Source organism: Equus caballus, chromosome 9 (genome assembly GCF_041296265.1).
Source record: "Equus caballus isolate H_3958 breed thoroughbred chromosome 9, TB-T2T, whole genome shotgun sequence".
Classification (NCBI taxonomy): domain Eukaryota; kingdom Metazoa; phylum Chordata; class Mammalia; order Perissodactyla; family Equidae; genus Equus; species Equus caballus.
The window spans coordinates 95780244-95804110 of record NC_091692.1 but is presented as its reverse complement, the minus strand read 5'-3'; the positions used below and the strand labels follow the sequence as shown (position 1 = coordinate 95804110).

The 23867-nt window shown below is 54.2% G+C and overlaps 1 protein-coding gene and 1 non-coding gene across 8 annotated transcripts in view; both read left to right on the top strand.

Annotated features, from left to right (window-relative positions):
- Positions 1 to 23867, top strand: part of LOC102150584 (maestro heat-like repeat family member 5) — a 65056-nt gene that overhangs the window by 16082 nt on the left and 25107 nt on the right. For 4 of the 7 annotated variants that reach the window (XM_070221932.1, XM_023649025.2, XM_070221934.1 and 1 more), the window contains exons 7-18: positions 6971 to 7078; positions 7407 to 7523; positions 8201 to 8320; positions 9365 to 9511; positions 10177 to 10299; positions 11071 to 11150; positions 13637 to 13772; positions 14945 to 15040; positions 16729 to 16833; positions 18143 to 18278; positions 18580 to 18749; positions 23064 to 23213. In XM_070221932.1, the coding sequence (XP_070078033.1) occupies positions 6971 to 7078; positions 7407 to 7523; positions 8201 to 8320; positions 9365 to 9511; positions 10177 to 10299; positions 11071 to 11150; positions 13637 to 13772; positions 14945 to 15040; positions 16729 to 16833; positions 18143 to 18278; positions 18580 to 18749; positions 23064 to 23213 (1488 nt within the window). The remainder of the gene's footprint in view (positions 1 to 6970; positions 7079 to 7406; positions 7524 to 8200; positions 8321 to 9364; positions 9512 to 10176; positions 10300 to 11070; positions 11151 to 13636; positions 13773 to 14944; positions 15041 to 16728; positions 16834 to 18142; positions 18279 to 18579; positions 18750 to 23063; positions 23214 to 23867) is intronic. The other 3 variants (XM_070221936.1, XM_070221937.1, XM_070221938.1) reach the window with 1 other exon arrangement.
- Positions 1733 to 1804, top strand: TRNAA-UGC (transfer RNA alanine (anticodon UGC)). The gene has a single exon. It is a non-coding gene; the product is annotated as a tRNA-Ala (tRNA).

Sequence of the window (23867 nt, the reverse complement as noted above, 5' to 3'; positions counted from 1 at the left end):
TCACAATCCCTGATTTCAAAATATACTACAAAGATATAGTAATCAAAACAGCATGGTACTGGCAGAGAAACAGACACACAGATTAATGGAACAGAATTGAGAGCCCAGAAATAAACCTACACATCTACAGACAGCTAATTTTTCAAAAAAGGAGGTGAGAATATAGAATGGAGGAAGGAAAGTCTCTTCAATAAACGGTGTTGGGAAAACTGGACAGCCACGTGCAAAAGAATTAAAGTAGACCAGTATCTTACACCATACACAAAAATGAACTCAAAACGGATTAAAAACTTGAATGTAAGACCTGAAACCATAAAACTCTCAGAAGAAAACATAAGCAGTAGGCTCTTTGACATCTGTCTTAGCATTATCTTTCTGAGTATCATGTATCTTCAGGCAAGGGAAACAAAAGAAAAAATAAACAACTGTGACTACAACAAACTAAAAATCTTCTGCACAGCAAAGGAAACCATCAACAAAACAAAAAGACAACCAAACAATTAGGAGAAAATATTTGCAAATCATATATCTGATAAGGGGTTAATGTCCAAAATACATAAAGAACTCACATAACACAACAACAACAAAAAAACAACCCAGTCAAAAAATAGGCAGAGGATATGAACAGACATTTTTCCAAAGAAGGTACACAGATGGCCAATAGACACATGAAAAGATGTTCAACATCACTAATCATTAGGGAAATACAAACCAAAACAATAGTGAGGTATCAACTCAAGCCCATCAGAATGGCTATCATTAAAAAGACAAGAAATAACAAGTGTTGGAGAGGATGTGGAGAAAAAGGAGCCCTCGTACACTGCTAGTGGGAATGTAAATTGGTGCAGCCACTATGGAAAACAGTATGGAGATTCCTCAAATAATTAAAAATAGAACTATCATATGATCCAGCTGTTCCACTTCTGAGTATTTATGCAAAGAACACAAACACACTAATTTGGAAAGATCTGTGCAGCCCTATGTTCATTGCAGCATTAATCACAACAGCTAAGATGTGGAAACAACCCAAGTGCCCATCAATGGGTGATGAATGGATACAGAAGATGCGGTATATATATGGATACACAATGGAATACCACTTAGCCAGAAAAAAAGACGAAATCTTGCCATTTGCATCAACATGAACAGACCTTGAGGGTATTATGTAAGCAAAATAAGTCAGACAGAGAAAGACACTTACCATAAGACTTCATTCATATGTGGAAGATAAACAAACACATAGGTGCAGAGCAGATTGGTGATTATTAGAGGGTACAAGGGACATGTGTGTATGGTGACAGATGGCAACTAGACTTTTGGTGGTAAATACAATGCAACCTATACAGAAGTCAGAATATAATGATGTACACCTGAAATTTATATAATATTATAAACCAATGTGACCTCAATAAAATGTATATACGTGGAAAAATTCCAAATATTTGGAAATTACACAGCACACTTCTAAATACCCATGGGTCAAAGAAGACATCAAAAGGAGAACTAGAAAATATTTTGAACTGAATAAAAATGAAAACACAACATGAAAATTTGTGGGGTTCAATGAAAAGCAGTGCTTAGAAGGAAATTTATAATTTTTAATGCCTATATTAGAAAAGAAGAAAGATGTAAAGTCTATTTTATAAACTTCCATTTTAAGAAGTTTTCCAAAAAGAAGAGCAAATTAAACCCAAAGTAAGTAGAAGGAAGGAAATAATAAATGCTGCAGTCAGGGGATGTGGCTCAGTGGTAGAGCATACGCTTTGCATGTGTAAGGCCCTGGGTTCAATCCCCAGCATCTCCATGGGTTTTTTCCCTTTTTCTCTCTAATCACAATTACACAGTGGGAAGGCAAAGCAGCAAAAGGGTCCCAGATGCCCCTGCTTGGAATCATAAAAGGGACTGACCCAGTGGTGTAGTGGTTAAATTCGTGCGCTCCCCTTCAGCAGCCTGGGGTTCACGAGTTTGGATCCCAGGCACAGACCTAGCACCACCCATCAAGCGACACTGTGGCGGCATCCCACATACAAAGTAGAGGAAGACTGGCACAGATGTTAGCTCAGCAACAATCTTCCTCAAGCAAAAAGGGAAAGATTGGCAACAGATGTTAGCTCAGGGGCAATCTTCCTCAGAAAAAAAAAAAAACTATAGTAGAAATCAACAAAACTTTTTAAAGGAACAAACAAACAGTAAAGAGTGAATAAAACCAAAGATAAGTTATTCAAAAAGATTGATAAAATGACAAGCTTCTTGATAGACTGATCAACAAAATAAAAAGCACAAAACAGCAATATCAGAAAAGAAGAAGGAACATCACTACACATCTTTTAGGCATGAAATGGCAATAATGAAATATGATTCCAATAAATTAGGCAACTTAGGTTGAATAGACAAAGTGTCTGTAAAACGCAATTTACCAAACTGACACAAGAAGAAATGAAAAATCTGAGTAGTATCTTCTTGTATCAAAGAAATTGAAATCCTAATTGTAAACCTTCACAAAGAAAACTCCAGACTCAGATACGTGACATTAGTTGATTCTGTCACACAGGTAAGGAAAAACTAATATCAATTCTACACGAATTCTTTCAGAAAATAGAGGAAAGAACACTTCCCAAATCATTTATGAGGCCAGCACAACTCTGATAACAAAGCCAAAGATATCACAAGAAAACTGCAGACTAGTATCTTTAACAAAATATCAGCGAACTGAATCCAGCGATATATAAAAAGGATAATACGCCAGGAGCAAGGGGGTTTTATCCCAGGGACGAGAGGTCAATTCAACATATGAAAAGCAATAAATGTAACTCAACTCGTTAACAGAATGAAGTGTTAAAATTACGATCATCTCAATGAAGAAAAAGCGTTTGACAAAATGCAGCGTCTACTCATGATTCTGAGGTGTGTTTTCCAGCACCAGCCACCAGGTCTCCAGTTCTCAGCAGACACTGAGTGGACGTCCTACAGTCTAATCGTTCTGACACTGTCTCCCTGGAGAGGACATCAGACCCCACAGGGTAAGGGCGCCGTCCCGCGAGACCTCGTCCCCGATTCAGATGCCAATTGCAAGTCCAGGTTGTCCCATGTGCTTCTGACCCACCAGCCATACACGGGGAGGTTCCCACGACCCCCTCCTTGGGTTCAACTAATTTGCTACAGCTGCTCACCGAACTCAGGAAAACAGTTTACCTACTAGATTACCAGTTTATTAGAAAAGGGTGTAAGTCAGGAACAGCGTGATGGAAGACATGCCCAGGGCAAGGCGTGGGGAGGCGGCACGGGGCTGCCATGCCCTCACCAGGTGCGCCCCTCTCCCAGCACCTCCACATCATCACCACCCTGAAAGCTCTCCAAACCCCATCCTCTGGGGTTTTGGCAGAGGCTCATTACCTCGGCACGACGGATGAAATCACCGACTGTCGGTGATTCAACTCAGTTTGCAGGGAGGGGACTGACAGTTCCAACCCCGTCGTCACACAGCTGGTTCCCCGGGCACCCAGCCCCCATCCAGTTTTGGGGGGATTTCCAAAGGTCACCTCATTAGCATAAACTCAGATGTGGTTGAAAGGGACTTGTTACAAATAACAAAAGACACCTTTGTCGCTCTAATCACCTAGGAAGCTCCAAGCATTTTAGGTGCTCTGTGCCAGGAACAGGGATGAAGACCAAAGATATTTTTCTTGTTATAAATCACACATCACAGTGATAAAGGCTCTCAACAAAGTAGGAACAGCGGGAAACTGGTACCTACGAAAAATCTACAACTCACATACCTATTGACGATCAGCTGAACACTTTCCCCACGAGATCAGAAATAAGGCAGAAACATCCATTTTCTTCACGTCTAGTCAACATTGCACTGAGGTCCTGACCAGTGCAATACGGTAAGAAAAAAGCGGGGGGAAGACGTCCAGATTGCAATGGAAAAAGTAAAACTGTCTTTCTCTGTGGACAACATGATTTCATTCATAGATAATCTTACAGAAGCTTTAAAAAAATACTAAAACTATTAATTACTAATAACTGACTTTAGCAAGATCTCAGGACATAAGATCAATATACAAAAGCCGATTGAATTTCTATATACCAGCAACAATTGGATGAGTTTTAACAAAAACACTGATACATCAGTATCAAAAACATAAAAGAGTCAAAGACAAATTTAGCAAAATATGTGCAAGATCTTTACAAAACATTGCAAAACAAAAATTAAAGAAAACCTAAACACATGGAGATATATGACGTTCACAGATAAGAAGAGTCAATAACGTTAAGACGCCAGTTCTCCCAAAATCAACTTATAGGTTCACACAATGACAATCAAAATCCCGGCAGACTTTATTATGGAATTGAGTGTGGTCTATAAATTAAAATTTTATATGGAAATTTCAAAGGGCCTGGAAGAGCCAAAACAGTCTTGAAAAGGAACAAAGTCACAAGGATTATGCTACCTGATTTCAAGATTTACTATACAGCTACAGTCAACAAGACAGTAAGAAATTGACACAGATTAAGCAAATAAATCAATGGGAACAGAATAAGAATCCTAAATAAAAAACCACATTTATGGGGCCAGCCCCAGGGCGGAGTGATTAAGTTCTTTCTCTCTACTTCGGCGGCCCAGGATTTCGCCGGTTTGGATCCTGGGCACAGACACAGCACCACTCGTCAAGCCATGCTGAGGCGGCGTCCCACATAGCACAACCAGAGGCACTCACAACTAGAACATACAACCATGCACTGGGGGGCTTTGGGGAGAAGGGAAAAAAAAAAGAAGATTGGCAACAGATGTTAGCTCAGGTGCTAATCTTAAAAAAAAAGAAAAAAATAGTCCTTAAAAACAAACACATTTATGTGGTCAGTTAATTTTCCTTGTTCTTTTTTTTTGCAAAAATACCAAAGCAATTCAATAGGGAAAGAAAAGTCTTTTTGAACAAATGGTTCTGGAACAATTGCATATCTATAACGAAAAAAAATGAATGTTAATGCTGTTGACGCAAATAACTGATCATCAATCTATACATCAAAAATGAGGTGAGTTTCATCAAATATGAGCCAATTCGAGGACTGGAGCCTGGGAGAGCGACCTCCACCAGGGAGGGACGCATTTGGAGAAGTGAGGTGCACGGAGTGGTTGCAGACCATTTTGGAACAAGAAACATACATCAAATATGACAGGAATACTTTTTTTCTTTTTACTGCAATCACAAGAGGTTTTGCTCCATACCGCAGGTCGCTCTGACGCTGGTTTCTGGCAAGGATGCTTGTCTTTAAACAAACGCTGATAGGGAGGGAGGCAACATCCTATCTTTAAAGGCAGCGTTCTTTGCTTTGGGACACTGTAAATGTTTAAAGCAGATGTTCAATGCATGCTTGCCAGGCCATTCTGGAAAAGCACGGTCAGGCCAAATCTGTTTTAAACCAAAACGGCTTCCTCATACACCTCAATCTATTCACTTTCCTTCTTGCTTTTCATTTATTCTATCAATGCCTGCCCCAAACCATTCACAAAAATTCATTTGAGATGGAACTAACACCTAAATGTAGAAGCTAATACTAAAAAAGCTTCTAGAAGAAAACGCAGGAGAAAATCTTGCCAACCTTGGGGCAGGTAAATATTTCTTAGGACCCAGAAAGCACTCATCACAAAAAGAAAAAAATGCACACATTGGACTTCATAAAAATCAAAACATCTGCTCATCAAACAATACCACTAGGAAAGTGAAAAGGCAAGCCACAGACGTGGAGAAAATATTCAGCAGACTTACATCTGACAAGGGATCATATCCAGAATAATGAAGAACTCTTACAACTCAGTAAGAAGACAAGAGCTCAACCAAAAAAGTCAGCAAAGGATTTAAATACACACTTCACAAAGGAAGGCATATTGATGACCGATAAGCCAATAAAACAATTATCAACATCTTGAAACCCCAGGGAAATACCAATTTAAAAAACACAATGAGGTACCACTACCCATCCACGGAGAAAGCTCAGATGAGAAAGAGCGCCACCATCACGTCGACCAGGATGTGGAGCTACCGGACCAGCTGTGGGATGGGGAAACGGCACGCCCTCCCTGGAAAGCTGACATATTCTTATAAAGCTAAACATACGACTCGCCATTTCAAAGTGGACTTATTGGTTTATAAAGGGCTCTTGACGCCTGGTGTTAACTGTTGGCAATAGGTCACAGCAAAGAAAAAAAAAAAGCAAAACAAAACTTTACTGCATCTTTCAACTTAGGGTGATTTTGCTGAACAAACTTTATGAAATGTTGATCTTCACATTTATCAATCTCTCTTTCTTTTAAGATTTTTGGGTTTGGGGTCATACTTGGGAGGGGTGTCTCCACCTCAAAGAATCTCGGGGTCCCAAACCCTGGAAGTGCCAAATAGTGGACTCTGGGAACCCTGGAAACAGAGAAGCTTGTGGTCGTCATCATAAAGTCATGTGACGCTCGGGCAGAACTTTTAGGACTTTATATTTCAAAGGGACATTTCACTCGTTTACTTGATGTCTCATTTATTCACTCATCCACTCAAAGAAATGTGGACGGAGCATTGGCTTCATGTGGGCACGGTTCCAGGTGCCGGGGAGACAGCCATGAGCAAATGAGACGAACCTGGCCCTCCTGGCACCCACCCCTGCTGGGGCCGCCCTCAGCTGATGCTCACTGAGCATCTGCGATGTTCGAGCCCCGCCCAGTGCTAAGGGCACGGTCAGGCTCCCGGTTTCCAGCCTCCCATGAACACGTCCAGAGAGAGAATCTGGAGGAATGAGTTCCTCACCCATGAGGGCCATGGAACAACCCAGAGAGCTCAGAAGGGGGAAGGGGGCAAGAAGAGGACAGAGTCAGGGCTCCGAAGGGGCCGGGGGTGGCTCCAGGCTGGGGGAGGCCTCAGTCCCAGCTCCCGGGGTGGAGGGAGAGACAACTCCAGCCCTGCCCACCACCATCTGCTCACAGATGGCCATCAAGTCGGTCCAGTTCTTGAACACGGACGTGTGGTCCAAGGAGCTGCTGTGGGCACTCAGCCGGCCCGACCGGACACATCAGGAGCAGCCCCCGGAGAAGGTGGGCCACTCCCCGCCTCCCCGCAAGCAGCCCCTGCTGCCCACGCGCAGGCCAGGGCTCTGACTGCAGGATGCAGACCTAAAGGAGGGCGGGGTCCTCGAAAGGAACTGGTGGGCCCGAGGGAAACACGGGGGCTCGGGCACCAGGACTCCAAGCTCCACCACCAGGCTGGGGTCACATGGTCCCAGAGCAGGCTGGTGAGGGCAGCTGCAGGGGCCCAGGGAGGCCGAGGGAGCCTGGTCAGGGGAGGAGGCAGGCCATGAGGGTACGGGGATGGACCAAGAAGGGGGTCAGGCCCAAGACAGGAAGCTGACCCCTCCCACCCCAGGCCTTCCTGTTCCTCTACTTTGGGCTGATCCTTCAAGCCGAGGAGAACAGCAACACTGTCAGGAGGCACCTGCTAGCCCTGCTGGAAACATCCCACCAGTGGCCCAAGCAGAGGGAGGTAGGACACGGCCCCAGTCCACCCACAACTGCCTGAACCTGGGCATACAACGCTGGTCAGACTGAGCCTTCCTCCTTGGAATGTCTTAACCCTGACCCTGGTGACACTCTGAGCCCTGATCCTGATAACTCTCTGAGTCCTGACCCTGCTCACACTCTGAGCCCTGACGCTCATAAAACTCTGAGCCCTGACCCTGGTCACTCTCTGAGCCCTGACCCTGGTCACACTCTGAGCCCTGATCCTGCTCACACTCTAAGCCCTGATCCTGATCACTCTCTGAGTCCTGACCCTGCTCACACTCTGAGCCCTGACCCTGGTCACACTCTGAGTCCTGACCCATCACAGACAGCCCATCACAGCTGTCCGCTTCCTTGTCACGCGTGTTTCCTGGGCGCTCACTCCCCGCTTTGGCATGGGTCTGCTCTGAGCCGGTGGGGTAACAGGCCTCTAGGGAGTCCCCCTTCTTCTTGCCTCCCCCACCCACCCACCATACCCCGTACGAGATGCTTCACGGGGCTGGGCTCAGAGTCACGTGTCCTAAAGAGTGTGGGGCTGGGAGGCCGATGCCTGTGACCTCCGACGAGCCTCCCCCTTATGGGCCTCAGTTTCCCTTCCCCCAGGCGAGGGACCAGGCCTGGTCCTGTGTCCCATGTTGGTGACTCTGCTTCCCCCGGTAGGGCATCGCTCTCGCGGTGGGGCTGGCCGCAGCCCGCCACCTGGACCAGGTCTGGGCCATCCTGGAGCAGTTTGGCCGGAGCACGCCCATCAAGTGGAGCCTCCACAGCTGCTCTCCGAAGGTGCTGGCTCAGGGGTCCTCGAGGGTCTCAGCAAGTGGCTGGGACATTGGGACCCCTACCCTCCATGAAGGTCTGAGCCTCGGGTGGGGACCTGTGGGGTGATTTAGGGGCACAGGCTTTGGTCCATGCATCCTGGCCTGTGGACCGTCTCTACGCCCACCTGCGGTGTGACGCCCTGAGCCTCAGTTTCTTCCTCTTGAATAACGATTCCTCCCTCCCTGGCTGTTGGGGTTGAAAGGAGCCACGGCTGGGAAGCGCTCGGTGACGGCTCTCACAGTAGCTGGGGTGGCCGCTGTCTGTTTATTAATGGCTCTTTGACCACGTGCTTCCTCGGAAACGCGCCAAGGGCCAAAGGTCAACCTTGTGCCCCCAGTGATGGACGGCACACCCGCCCCACCCTCACTGAACCCCAGAGACGTCCCGTGGCAGAACCTGGGGCTGCGGGAGCTCCCTTAGGACAGATGGGGGAAGGGAGCCATCATGGTTAACCGGGGACAGCCCAGCGAGGACCGGCCACCTCAGCTGGCAGGCGGCAGAGCAGGGACTGGGACCCATGTCTCAAACTCCGAGGGGCCTTGTCACTGATGGGCGTGAGCATAATGGTGCTCTGGGGACATCCAGGGGTGTCCCAGATGACCCTCCCTCTCTGGGTCTCACCCGGAGCCAAAGCTCCAAGTGCCATCACTGCCTCTCTTGATCAAGGCACGATGACGCCAGGCCCCCGGAGCCAAGGGGAGGGAGCGGGGGATGGCCCCCTGGGGAGTGGCTACGACAGGTGGGGAGGGTGAGGGGCTTGGACGCCAGCAGGTTGCGGCAGAGCTGAGCACCCCCGCGTCCACGCCCGGGTGACCCCCAAGGCCCGTCCCAATCCCCCAGGGAGACAATCCCACTTCCCTATTTTCCTACTGAGGTAAACTGAGGCCCCAACCCCTCAGAACACCCTGCCTCCAGTACCCCTCTAGGCCCGGGGCACCTCCTGTCACCACCCCACCCACAGGAGGGGTCCAAGTTTCTTATCCGCCCTCCCACCCCCTCCCGTGTCAGAATTCAGAGGACTTGCGGTGGAAGTGGGCCAGCAGCACCATCCTCCTTGCTTACGGCCAGGTGGCGGTCAGGGCCAAGGCCCACATCCTGCCGTGGGTGGACAACATCTTGTCACGAATGATCTACTTCTTCCACTACAGCTCCTGGGTACGCGCGGTGCCGGGGCCGCCCCTCTGGAGCCCGGGGGCCCCGCCAGAACCTGAGTCTGAGAATGCCGGGACCTCCCAGGCCTTGGAGCCCACCTCCCCACCTTCTGCTCCACCCTGGGATCCTAAAGAGCCAGGCCTGGCCTCCTTGTTGCCCCAGCTGCTCATGCGTCCACCCCACCTGAAGCTGTGCGGGCTTTCGTGATGACCCCATCCATCCCACATTTCTCCCCTTACAGCAAACCCTGGGTTTTTGCTCCAGGTGACTCCCCATCCTGCCCTATGACAACAGTCCCCTGACTCTAGACTCTGCACCAGGACCTCCCCTCCCCCGGGCACCCATGAGGGACCAGGCAGCCGTGAGGTCACCATACTTGAGACCTTCAGGCTCAGGGCTGCCACCCGTCAAGAGAAGCTGGACTCTGGGCTTCTTACAGGCCCCCTCCTGATGTTTAAATGCTGTCAACTTGTTCACACTTTTAAACAAAACCACATGGGCTCTCCCATCAAAAAAAAGCCCCACGTGTATGTGGCCCCGGCTGGAAGTTCCCAGCAGGGGCCCCCCCGCTGCTCCATGTGACCTTGGCTCTTGCTCTCTCCTGCCCCCTCCTGTGCTCTCACGCGGGAACCTCACCCCTGTTGTTCCACGGCCTGACCCCATGCCAGGACGAGACCCTGAAGGAGAGCTTCCTCACGGCTGTCCTCATGCTGGCGCGGGCCATCAGCCGCAACGAGGGCGCCCACAGCTATGAATTCTCCCAGACCTCTGAGCTGCTCGAGAGTCTGATGGTGAGCGCCTGGTCTCGGAGCAGAGGACGAGGCTTCCTGGGGATGGAGGGGGTGCCCTCCCTGGACCAGCGGGGCTCATGAGAGGCTCCCGCTGGAAAAGGGGTGGGAAGTTGGATTTCTGAGTGTGTCCAGGCCTTTTGCACCTGGGAGCACATCTGTGTCCCCCACTTCTCTTGGTTCTTACGGTGGCCCTGAGCTGGCAGTTGTGTCCACCTCACAGCTGCTGTGGCTAAGGCCCGGAAAGGCCAGCACCATCCATTCTCTAGCTCAGAGCACTAGTTACCAGAGATGTTGGCCCCATAGAACCCCCGGGTAGTGGAGGAGACACACAAGTGATAGACAATTATAATAGTTAGAAATAATATTAAAAATAGTCATAGTAACTGTTCCCCTTTACTGAGCTCCTGCTGTGACCCAGACGTGGTGCTTTGCACACCTTCCTTCACACTTAACACATGTGTGACAATGCCGTGTTCTTTATGAATAAACGAAGCTCGGAGCAATTTGGAGACTTGCCAAGGTCATGCCGCTAGTGTATGGTAACCAGTATTCAGACACGACCTGTCTGATCCTAAAGTCTGTGCTCCAGTTCTGCAGGTGGGGGCCGGGGCCCCGGGGGCCCGAGGCCCCCCTGGGAGGGTGAGGAGCTGCAGCACAGCCCTGGGGGTCTCGGGGTGCTGAGCACTGAGGTCTTTAGGGAGGACGCGGCTTGGTGTCAGAAGCGAGACAGGCCAGGCTTGAGCGACTCAGCCTTCACCTGGGCGTTTGCAGGTTCTGCTGGACAAGGAGCCCCCGGACTCTCTGTGCACACTGACCCGCCAGCAGACCATCCACATCATGTCCAGCATCTGGTAGGCTCCCCGGCCCTGCACAGGGCCTCCCCCTGCGTCCAATAGCTGCCTCGCAGCTCAGGCCTGGTGCCAGCAGGACAGCGAGGGGGGAGAGGTCAGAAGTCAAGGTCCCGCTGAGCAGGGCTGGGGGAGGGGCAGCTCATGGAGACCAGAGCATTGGGTTGGGGGGTCACAACCATTCCCCACAGTGAACTCACACCCCAATCAAGATCAGAGCAGCTATTCATGGCAAGACCCAGCCGTGGGCAGAATCTAGAGCAGCCTCCAGCTCTCAGGAGAGGAAGTGCAAAGGGTCGCTGAGTCCAGACCCCAGCCAACATCCCAGGGGAGGAAGGGAGGCTACAGTCCAGAGGGCTCAGGGGTCTCAGGGCTGCAGGCAGCAGGTCCGGATTTAGCCGTTTCCCTTCAGGTGGGGCCAGGGGGCACCTGGCCTCCCTCCCCTGGCCAGGACAGGGTGAGGCTGATGAGGAAGTGGGGGCCCTTCCCAGCTGCCCGTTCTCAGGCTGCAGAGGCCAGGGCAGGCAGCAGGCGTGCGCCCCGCGGGCCCTGCACTGCAGTGGGCAGGTGGCAGGTGCAGGTGGGCGGGCCTTCCTGGAGCAGGCAGGCCAGGTTTAAATATTCACCTCCGGGCTCCACGCCTCGCATTCCTAACTCATCCGGCCACAGATAACCTTCAAGCACCGCGCTGTTCCAGGCATTGTTCTGGGTTCTGGGGACCCAGCTGTGAGCCAGCAGGGAATGTGCCTGCTCTCTGAGGGCTGACACCGTTGGATGGGGACAGAGAGAGCAAACCACACGTATCAGGGGCTGATGAAGGAAAATGAGGCAGAGGGTAGAGGGCACGTAAAACCCTTGTGGGGTTGAGGACTAAGCGAGCCTCAGGCTGAGTCAAGGAGAATCGACGGCCTGAGCGTTGACAGATGGAGCGCCCACATGGGCCTGGCACTCTTGGGCTTCTGTGAGAGGAGACGCTTGAACAAAGCCCTGAACGAGTGAGAGAGGGAGCCCTGTAGGTACCCACCCAAGGGAATGGCCTGTGCAAAGGCCCTGAGGCTGGAACACACCTGGGTGCTGGAGGACCAGCAAGGGGGCCAGAGTGACTGGGGCAGAGTGAGCAAGGGGCGAGTACCGGTGAGGTCCCAGGGGTCACAGGAAGGTCATACAGGCCACAGCAGGGACGTGGGCTCTTGGCTGAGCAAAGTGGGCCTTTGAGGGGATGATGTTTGAGAGAGATGTGTGGCTTCTGGGCGGAGAGGGGATGGTGCTACCAGGGTGGAAAATACAGGACCTGTGAGGAGCCCCTAGAACAACCCAGCAGAAAGATAATGAGTGACGAGGGTAGTCGCTGCTGAAATTCTGGATAAATTGTGATAGGAGAGCTGGCGAGACCTTCTTTCCTGCTGAGAGAAGGGAAAGAGTCATGGGTGTGCAGAGGGCTTCGCCCCAGGCATCCAGAAGGACGGCATCGCCGTCTACTGTGTTGGGGCAGGCCGTGGGCGGTGGCCTCGAGGGCAGGTCCATTTGGGGACAAGCTAAGATTGAGACACCTGTCAGATATCACCTAACGACACAGTGGGTAGTTGAGGACATTTGTCTGGAGTTCAGGGAGAGGCCCAGACTGAAGACACAAGGTCAGGGTCATCAGCATCCAGGTGGCTTTTAAGGCCAGGGATGGAAAGAAGTGGACCAAGGCCGGGGCTGGGCGCCTGGTGCTGAGAGGGCCAGGGAACGGGAGGAGCTGGTGGAGGGGCCCAGACGGGGGTAGAGGGTCGGGGGTGAGGCAGGGAGCAAGGGAAGGAGCGTGCCCAGGACGGGGCGATCAATTCATCAAAGCCACTGATGGCCAGCCAGGACCAGGCCTCGGACCTGCCCATCGGAGGCCCCCCATGACCGGCTGGGAGCAGTGGGGAGTGTTCAGGGTGGAATCCAGATTGGGTGCACCTGATGGGGGCAGGGAGAGCCAGGAGGTCACGTGCAGACCACCCTTCCTGTAGTTTTGGGATGACGGGGAGGAGAGGAGTCGGGCAGAGCCTGGAGGGGAAGCAGAGTCGGGAGAGATCTATTAGGCAGGAGAAAATGCCAGCTGTGGGGATCCCGGTAGCCACACCCAGGTAAAACGCCTCTCAGGGTCGGCCCACAGGAAGCCCTCAATAAACAGCAGCTATTATTATTAATTCAGACCTCAAAGAATGAAAGTTTGGCATGATTTGCCAAAACAGAGCCACCGAAGGTCAATGGTATAACCAGGGCTGGGCAAGACCAGTCTGCCAATAAAGGGGAGCTCCTGCTCCCAGCCAGGCCAGGGGAGTCCCTTACAGACCCCCGTGGAATTGGCCTGCTCAGGAGGCCGGAGTCTCTGGTCAACGCAGTGAGGGCATACCTGAGTCCCTGCTCTGGGCTCACAGACTCCTGACTGTTCTGGTGCGGGCCCCCTCCCAGCCACCAGCCCCCACGCCCCGCCCTCACGGCCCTCCATCCTCCAACAGCAAGCTGAGGCCGCCCCCAGACCCAGAGAAGAAATCGCGGCTTCTGTCCACCTGCCTCCGGAGCGTGCTGGCCCTGCCGCTGCTGGACGTCCTGGAGAAACACACCTGCCTCTATCTGGAGCCGCCCGACATACAGGTGCCACCTGGGCGCCCGCAGCCCTACGCCAAGAGGGGCCCCTCAGGCTCTGCCTGCTGCTCGTGGCTTGAGAGGGGGCGGGCTGGATGGGCATGGCCCTGACCCCCCGACAGGCCAGGGCTGGGGGACCCTGGGCATATTTCTTAACTGCTCTGAGCCTCCTTTGCCCACCTGTAAAATGGGGGTGAGCATCACAGAGCCGACGGTACTTAACACCTGGGGCGAAAGGAGATACTGGGTGCCCCGTGCGGGATGCTGAGGGCACTCTTTAAATAGGAGTGAAGATGGCTCCCTCCTCTGCTGCCCCACTGAGCCTGCAGGAGGGAGCTCTGGGATGCTCTCCAGCCCTCTGGGCAGCCGCCCACCCCTTCTGGGTTCTGGTGAATAGAAGCCCCCCCTGCAGGGAGACATCGTGACTGGCTCACACAGGAAGCGCAACCTGGTGCCAGGCGCTGGGCTGGAGGCGCCTGTTTGTCCCCATCAAGTGTCCACCTGCACCCTGGCAGGTGGGGCTGGCTTCACACCCAGTTCTCAGGTGATAAAGGTGGGCTCAGAGAGCCAAAGGGACTTCCCCAGGACGCCCAGGGAGATCTTCGCCAGCGGCCCAGGGCTCCACTCCACTTGGGCGCTGACAGGAGGGTAGACTGGGTCTTTTCTGTGGCCCCCACCCTCCCTGAGGGAAGCCAAGCAGTAGAGACGGGGGGTCTCGTGTGTGAAACTCGGCAGTCCAGACTAGCTGCATAATTTGCTGGGACGGGTGCAAAATGAAAATGGGAGACCCGTGTTTAAAACTTATGAAGAATTCCCAGATGGTGACATCAGAGCTGTAAACCCAGCTCTCGGAGCGCCCTTCTGAGCGCCCTATCTTGGATGGGTTGCACGCCCATGAATCCAGCCCTGCTGGGAGTGAACTTGCTTTGGCCACTGAGAAACCCGTGACCTTGGCCGGGTCCCAGACTGCCCCCTGCCCCAGCTGCCAAATAGGGATCGACTGTGGTAGAGCCCTCCTGGGCGTGGCGTGAGCTTGCTGCTGTGCAGCCTAGCCCAGGGAGTGTGCAGGAAGTGGTACCACCAGCATGGAGAGGCCAGTGCCCTCAGGCCCCACGGCAGGCCTCGGCGCTCCGTCCCACAGGACTTGGTGGCCCCCTGACCTGCTCCTCACCCTGGCACAGGCCCTCTACAACAAGACCTCAGAGGCACTGGACCAGATGCTACAGAGCTTCATCATTCAGAACCCTACAGCTGACGAGCTGCACCTCCTGCTGTCGGTGAGGGCCGGCGGGGGCGGCACAGGGGGTGGCACGGATGGGGCAGAGGATGGACAAAGGAGGATGTCCCAGAGGAGGCAGGGCCTGAACTGGGCGCAGGTGTGGTCCCGGGTCACAGAGGCCTGAGGGCTGTCCATCTTTAGGGGTCACAGTGGTTTGGAACAACTCGGTGAGGGGTCAGCAGGTGCAGCTTGCTGGTAAGTGGGACTTGAATGCCACACTAAAGGGAACAGGTGAGGAAACGGCCATGGCCCCGGCCAGGACCTGCCCTCCCTGCCCCCAGCGAACTTCCCCTGCAGCAGTGCCCCCAGCGGGGAGGGGGTCTCATGAGCCCACCAACCCCATTCTCTCACTGCCCCCTGAACATACTGCCTGAGAGGATGGAAGCCAGTCAACAGGCAGGGAGAGTGCAGGGGCGGGCGAGGGCCCAGAGAGGGGAGGCTGGCTCTGCTGGGAGGGTAGGAGACTCACCAGAATGAGGAGTAAGGAGGTGGCTGGGAAGAGAAGGGAAGGGCCAGCCGCAGAGGCAGGCAGGGGAGAGGGGAGCAGCACGATGGAGCACAGTGTCCCAGAACGGAGGCTGCTCTGACCGCTGGAGCAGGAGAGGGGGCAAGGGCGGGGTGTGCAGGGGGGTTAGAGTGAGGTCAGGGCAGCAGGGGCCAGACCACCTCAGGCTTAGGGGCCTGGTGGCGGTGAGGGGAGCCGCTGAGGCAGGGGCTCCCGACCTGGGCGCAGAGATGGAAGTTGGGGTGTGAGAACACGGCTAGGAGGAAATGGCAGCTGCCTTTTCACTCAACTCACACTGCAGAGTAGTGCGTCCCTCCCCTGGGAATGTCGGTGACAAACCACGGCAGTGCCAGGAGTAGCTGTGTCTGCCACCAAGGGAAGTCACAGATGTTGTCGTAGCACGTCACGGGGTCACAGAATCTCCAAACGCGGTTTATCCTCACCCAACTTCAGAATCACTGGCTCTAATTATCTATCACCTTCACAGAGAGGCTCAAATTTGGCTTAACAGTGTTCAACATAACTGTGTCAATATGCCTTTGTATCCCTTTGTAATTCTGTGCGCTTATGTTGTGCACTGAAAAGCATTGCTCTGGAAAGAGGCACACAGTGTGAAACAGGTTAAAAACCAGGAGCCTCAAAGGGCCTTGAGCAGGAGGGGCGTGTCAGCTCCAAAGGAAGGAAATGACTCCTCTTGTGGCCCTCTGCCTGGGCACAGGCATTGGCGAGGCTGTGCGAAGGGACAAGGAAGGCCCGACTGATGGGGGGCTGGCCTGGAAGCCGAGGGGGTGGAGCCTGGGCCGAGGGTGGGCGGGGCCTAGGTGAGGGGGTGGAGCCAGAGCCTCGCTTCTGGAAGAGAGCCTTGCTGAGGGGGCGGGGCCTGAGCCGGGGTGGGTGGGGCTTGAGCTGTGGGGTGTGGCCTGGTCTGGGGTGGGCGTGGCCTTGTCGATGGGCGGGGCCTGAGCCCAGGAAAAGGGCAGTACCTTGCTTATGGAGCATCTTGCCGAGGGGGTGGAGCCTGGTCGGAGGGTGGGCGGGGCCTGAGCAGGGGGTGTGGCCTGGGCTGAGGCTGGGCTTGGCCTGGGCCGGGATGGGCAGAGCCTGGGTCCAGGGCAGGGCCGAGCCTGGCCGGAGCTGGGGTCCGCGGCTGTAGCAGCCTTCCTTTCCCCCCGCCCCCGCAGCACCTGTACGTCTGGCTGGCGTCGGAGAAGGCGCACGAGCGGCAGCGGGCTGTGCACAGCTGCAAGACCCTCCTGGAATTCCTGAACCGAAACATCTGCCTGGACGTGAGTACACGCGTCGCCGGCCCCACGCCCCCTCTGCTGCCCCAACCAAACACCCTCCTTCCAGAGCCAGCCAGGCTTTTGGGGTTCAAAGCCCCCTGGGTCCCTGCCACCAGGACAGGGTGGATCCCTGAGTGCCCTGCCCAGCCAGGTAATCCCCCTTTTTACCCACAAGGAAACAGCCTGGAGCGAGGGTGTGGGACCCCTGCTCAAGGCATCCCAGCTGGGCTCTGAACCCAGGTGCCCTGACCCCTGACCCCTGACCCAGGAGGCTGGGCTCTCGTCCACACATCTTGACACCTTGGGCAGGTTCTTCTGAGCCCCGAGTCCTGTCAGAGTGATACAGTGGGAATCACATGGGGGGGGGGGGGCCGTGAAAGGGCTCCTAAAGTGTGTGCCCTGCCCCAGACTAGGGTCAGCAGCTACTGCGTGGGGCAGCCACCAGCCCACCGCCCTCCTCTCCGTCCATCACCACCCCCATCGTTTCATGGTTCACAACTGGCCACCTGTCGCTCTCGCCCTTGGGTTGAACGAACACCAGCACATGTTCAGGGAGTGAGCGGTTCTGTGTTTATCAGCCAAAGTCGGCCTTAATTCCTCGGGGAGACACATGGGGAGACGTGGTAATTAGTTCCTGGCCCCATGCTGGCAGGTGTGCCTTTCTGATGCCGGAGCGGTGTTGGACAGCAGGGACTGTCTGTGCGGCAGAGCTCACTGCACAGACCCCTCCAGCATTCCTGTGATGAGGGGGCCCCCTCTGGAGGGGTTCAAAGTGCCTTCACTTTACTCCAAATCAATTTCCACGCCACGGGACTGGGACTAGGGTGAGACAAGAGAGGCACTTGCCTCGCAGGTGACATTTATAGGGGCGCCAAGACACCCCACAGTCAGATAAGTATTTTAATGTGATGTTTTAAACAATCCGCTCTGCACACTGTGGCCTGGGGGCTGGCCGCCTATTATTGTAAATAAAGGTTTATTGGGACCAGGGCGGGCATCAGGGTGAGGAGAGAGAGGCAAGGTCATAGAACTGCCAGGTCGGATCCTGTCTTTATTTACAATTTTGAAACTTCGTTCATCATGGATTTTTGCATTCATTTTCATTTTTCTAAATATGACATTAAACTATTATTTCTCTTGATTTCTGAGCTTTTTGACCACCTCTTAAGTTTTACCCAAACCCAAGTCCTGGCCCTGGCACACAGTTTGAGGGGTCCCTTCTGACGCTGGCCTTGCTGGGCTGAGTGCACAGCAGGGTGGGGGCTCCGTGGTAGGTCCTGTCTTCAGTGGGTCCCCTGTACTCTCACCACAGCCAAAAGAGGACTTCAAACGGATTGGGCAGCTGGTGGGCATGCTGGGGATTCTGTGCCAGGACCCGGACAAGGCCACTCAGGGCTCCAGCCTGGAGGGGGTGGGCCATCTCTACCAGCTCCTGATACGCCAGAGAGGTGAGCCCCCACGGGCCACCACGGTGGACCCACTCCCACGCCAACCACAGCCTCAGCCTCACCTGTGCCAGCACCCCTGAATTCAGCTCCCAAACCCACCTCTGACCTCAACCATAGCCCTGTGATGGCCTCACCTGACCCCCAGACCCTCTCTGACTCCCGTCCACAAACTCAGGCACAGGCCTGACCCTTACTACAGTGAGCCCAGCCCAACTCCTGCCCATCCCACCCTAGACCCCAAGCCCACGCCGGCCCTGCCCTCACCCCTGCCCGATCCCTCCCCGCCGCCCCTGGCCAGCAGGGATGTCTTCACAGGTGGAAGCACAGACCCCCAAGCAGTCTTCCCAGCCCGGTGCCGATGAAGCCTCTTTATGGAGCAGCGGGGACCAGAAGACCACTCCCCCGACCCCCCAGGAGATGGTGACCCCGAAGGACAGCATCTCCCAGCTCAGCAGCTCCCAAGTCATCAAGGTCAAAGCCCTTAGAGTCGTGGGCAGGTCAGGGGTGGGGGGCGTGGTCATGCTCTGCTCCGAGCCCCACTGCCACCGTCCTGTCTGAGAGGGTTCCCGCTGTCTGTGTGGCCTGGCTGGACTCAGGGGGTCAGCACCCAGGCTGGGGTGTGAGTATTAAAACTGAGGCTGGGATCTTGCCTGCATCTTTGGTGGTTAACTGAGAGCGTTTGGAGAAGACCCCAGCCCCTGGCCTGGGATGGGGGAGCTGGGGGAGGGGGAAAGGAGGGAGGGGACTGGGGACAGACTCTGGGGTCAGCAGCCCAGGCTTGAGTCCCAGCTCTGTCTCTCATGGCTGTGCAACCTTGGCCAAGCCCCTCTCCTCTCTGAGCCTCAGCCTTCCTCTGTAAAATGGGCAGAGTGGTGCCAATGAAGTCCTGGCCGCCATGAGGCCCCAATAGTGGCGCTCTTAGGGCGGTTCCGACGGTAGGTTCTCTCTGAGGCACCATAGATGTCCTGCCCTCTGAGTCTGACCCTTGCAGGAAGACCACTCTGCAGAAATACCCCCCACTTCCTCATTTTCCCAGGGGCTTCCCTTAATCCTCCAAAAGCCAAACCCCCCTCCTTTGAAGGCGTGTCGTGTCTCCCCTCCCACTGTCATCCGGTCTACCCCGGCCAGATCCTCCCAGGTCAACAGCTCAGGGAGGATCCCCAAGGTCAGTTCCCCAAGGTCCCTTTCATCACACCCTGCCCCCCGCCCCAGCGAAATCTCCTATCTTTGGGACAGTCCGCATCTGATGCGAACTGTGTTCTCCTCTGAAGACGAGCGAGGCTGAGGCACAGGGTGAGGGCGGGATGCTGGCGTTGGCTGAACGGGCCGTGTTCCACGGAGCCTCATGTTCTGAGCGGTCAGTTCATGACGTCTAGACATAGTGGCTTCAGCATGGTGACCTGCCCGTTCTGGGTGTGGAGCCCATGGCTAACGAAGACCCCCGCTCTTGCTATGCTTGTCAGTCTCCCATTAGACCTCGAGCCAGAAGTGAGATCTCGCCAGGGCCCAGCACAGGGCCTGAGGGCAGAGCCAGTCTTCAGTAAACACCATTAAGTTGAAACAAATTGAACCAAATGATGATGTGGGGGCACACGGCTCGTAAGTGCCCCAGCGGGTTTTGAATCCAGTCCCGGCTGACTCCAAACCCGTGCTCTCTGCAGCTACAGCAAGCTGTCAGTGCTGAGGCTGATCAGAAGTTTAGTAAGAAAGTCTGAAGCCCTGGGGCCAACACATCGATTGTCTGGGCCCAAATGGGAAAACTTGGCTTGGCTTCAGTTTATGCCAAAGAACCTGGGCTCGGGGCAGAGGCAAGGCAGCAAAGGAGGGCCCCAGTGACCGCCAGCTCAGTGGAGGCTGGTGGTGAAGGGCCCCAGAGCCCTCAGGCTCACAGGTGGACTGACTGACTGGAAGCCTAGCATCTAGGACCAGGAAGGGGCAGTCTGCCCTAACCTGTGCTGTCCCCACACCCAGGGAGTGGGTGTTCAGCTCTGGCTCTCCTTGGACGAGAGACAATGACAAATAGGAGCACAGAGAGGAGAGAGGATGGGACAGTCTGCTAATCAAGGGATGGTAGATCCAGGAAGGTTTAGTATGGAGAACAGACCTGGGTTCTGGTCCCAAGTCTGTCCTTGACTCCCCATATGGTCTTGGACACACTGCACCTTTATCACCACCATCATCATCACCATCACCACCATCAGCAATAGCAGCACCATCACCACCACCACCACCATCACCACCATCAGCAACAGCAACACCATCACCACCACCACCACCACCATCACCACCACCACCATCACCACCATCAGCAGCAGCAACACCATCACCACCACCAGCACCACCACCACCATTGCCACCACCACCAGCACCACCACCACCACCATCACCATCACCATCACCACCACCACCACCACCATCACCACCATCAGCAACACCATCACCACCACCACCACCACCACCACCACCACCATCACCATCACCACCATCAGCAACAGCAACACCATCACCACCACCACCATCACCACCATCAGCAACAGCAACACCATCACCACCACCATCACCACCACCACCATCATCACCACCAGCACCACCACCACCACCACCACCATCACCGCCACCACCATCATCACCATCAGCAACAGCAACAGCAACACCATCACCACCACCATCACCATCACCATCATCACTACCACCATCATCATCACCACCATCACCACCACCATCACCACCACCACCATCACCACTATCAGCAACAGCAATACCATTACCACCACTATCACCACCATCACCATCACCACCACCACCACCACCACCACCATCACCACCATCAGCAACACCATCACCACCATCACCACCATCACCACCACCACCATCATCACCATCAGCAACAGCAACACCATCACCACCACCATCACCACCATCACCATCATCACTACCACCATCATCATCACCACCATCACCACCACCATCACCACCACCACCATCACCACTATCAGCAACAGCAATACCATTACCACCACTATCACCACCATCACCATCATCTCTACCACCATTATCATCACCACCACCACCATCACCATCACCGCCATCACCACCACCACCATCACCACCATCAGCAACAGCAACACCATCACCACCACCATCACCACCACCATCACCACCATCATCACCACCACCATCACCACCATGACCACCATCTCTGCCACCTCCATCTCACACTGATCATGCCCTGGGTTAAAGGAAGACATCTCATAAGTGTTTACCAATCCTGAGATTGTAGTATTCTGGAATTCTGAGAATCTAACCACCATTCCAAGTTTAATTTCTTCACAAACGTTCTAAATACTAGAAGTTTAACCAAAATTTAATATTTAGAAAACGATTTTAAATTTAATCTTCTAACAAATGTTCTAACTACATTTATAATAGCAAAATATTCTTTTTAAAGTTATTATAAAATACAAATATTTCATTAAAATTATTTTAACATTCTAACAAACTAATAACCTACTATTCTCACATTTTACCAGAATTTTAGAATAATAAGATTCTAATAAATATTCTAACATCCATTATTTAACACTTATTTTTATATGTGATATAAAAAAAATCGTCCTAACAGACTTTCACACATTTCAACAAATACCCTAACATGCAAAGAAACGTGTTACCATCCTTAACATCCTTGTAAACATTATAATTTTCTGTCAGGCTTCCCAACTGTCACTCCATCGGCAGCATTCTGTTTTCCTCTGATTATCAGATGCTCCATGTCAGGCCCTTCCGATAGAACTTTCTGGGAGGACGGAAGTGTCTATGTCTGCACTGTCCAAGGTAGCCACTGGCCGTGTGTGGCTACGGAGCACTTGAAATGTGACTAGTGCAACGGAGGGACTGAATTTTAAATTTTACTTAAAGTTTAAATAGTTGCATGTGGCTGGTGACTACCATATTGAGCAACGATGCTCTAAATCTTTCTGGAAGGTTCTGCCTGGGCAGCCCACGCTGGCCCAGCACTCCCTCTCAGAGACACGGTCTGAGGCTGTGGAGCAGCGATCCCATCCACCACCTTGCATTTCCCCCAGCGCCTCTTCATTGCCCTGAGCGCTCATGGTCTGGTGTCGGAGGTGACACCCACCTCGCTGGACCGTTAGAGCTGCTGCTGGGAGAATGTGGGCTGAGAGCAGAGTCAGGCTCCCGAGGAGGCCCTACGGTGGGACAGAGCCCTGGGTTCCAGACCCAGCCTTGGCCTGCCCAGCCCCACCCTACACCATGCTGAGGGCGGCCCCTGCGCCTCTCTGGGCCTGGGGCTGGGTCCCTGTGGCCTTGAAGATCCTTCGAAGCTCTACGGTTCAGTGGCTCTTGATTAAAATGCGGGGGCCTGGTGTGGGGAGCACCCAGCTGGGATGAGGCTAGCAGATGAGGAAGGCCGTGAGGTGAGGACGGGGCAGAGGCAGGGAGGAGAGGAGGCTGGCTGGGCCACACGGGTCCCGGGACACACGCTGGAGTCTGAGTGATGGGGGGCCGTGCTTCTGCCCTGCGATGGGCATCGTGCCCTCCCTGCCCCCTGGGCTGTGGTGGGCTCAGAGAGATGTGCAGGTGACCAAACTGCAAAATGGGGGACACGTGTTGGAGGAGCCGGAGGACTGGGGCTCAGGAGTCTGGAAGCGCTCAGAGGCTGTGGGAGCTGGAGCAAAGGAGAGGAGCTGAGAGCAGAGGCAGGATGTGGGCACCCGGCCACAGGCAACCCGCGCTGATGGCTACCCTCCACTCCCGCTGCCACAGGAGGTCATGAAGCATCTCACCATGGCAGAGCTGACCGACTTCCTCTGGACGGCCATCGACGGCCTGGGCTCCGCTAGCCCCTTCCGCGTGCAGGCGGCTGCCGACATGCTGCTCGCTGCCGTCCAGGAGCACGGGGCCACGCTGGAGACTGTGAGGGGCCTGGGGCCCCCGCTGAGGGCCAGACAGGATGGGGCAGGGGGCGGAGGGCCAGCCCGGCAGTCGGCACCCAGGGGCTAGGGCCTCTGGGCCAAGGGGGTGTCCCTGAGCTTGGGCCTGATGGGGGAGACACAGACCCCACCCTGATAGGTCCCACTGAATGAAGGAATGAGGGGATGGCCATGGGTTGAGGTGTTGTGGCGCCCTGGGTGGTGTTTGCAGGGTCGTGGGGCAGACGTGCATTGATTGAACAGCTGCTGTTCACCCTAGTATGAGAGTAGAGGAGGAGAGGGCACAGCCTGGCCCTCCAGGAGCCCTCCGTCTGATGGAGGGGACAGACATGGGACAGCTGAGGGTGGACAGCATAGTGACCGGAAGGCAAAGGGCTGCACCCAGGGGGCGGGGGCCCCCAAAAGAGGAGGACTAGTGCCATGTCCTGCAGCCTCGGAAGCCTCGGGTGGGGGGATGCTGGAGCTGGGCGTTAACGGACAGGAAGCGGGAGAGGAGGGCATTCAGGGCATCCGAACAGCAGGTGCCAAGTGGTGTGTTAGGAGAGGGCGAGGCAGGTGTGTCCAAACCCTCCAGTGACTGGGCGCCTTTCGGACAGAGTTAGAAGACCCCACATGCCATGCAAAAAGTAGTGGGACC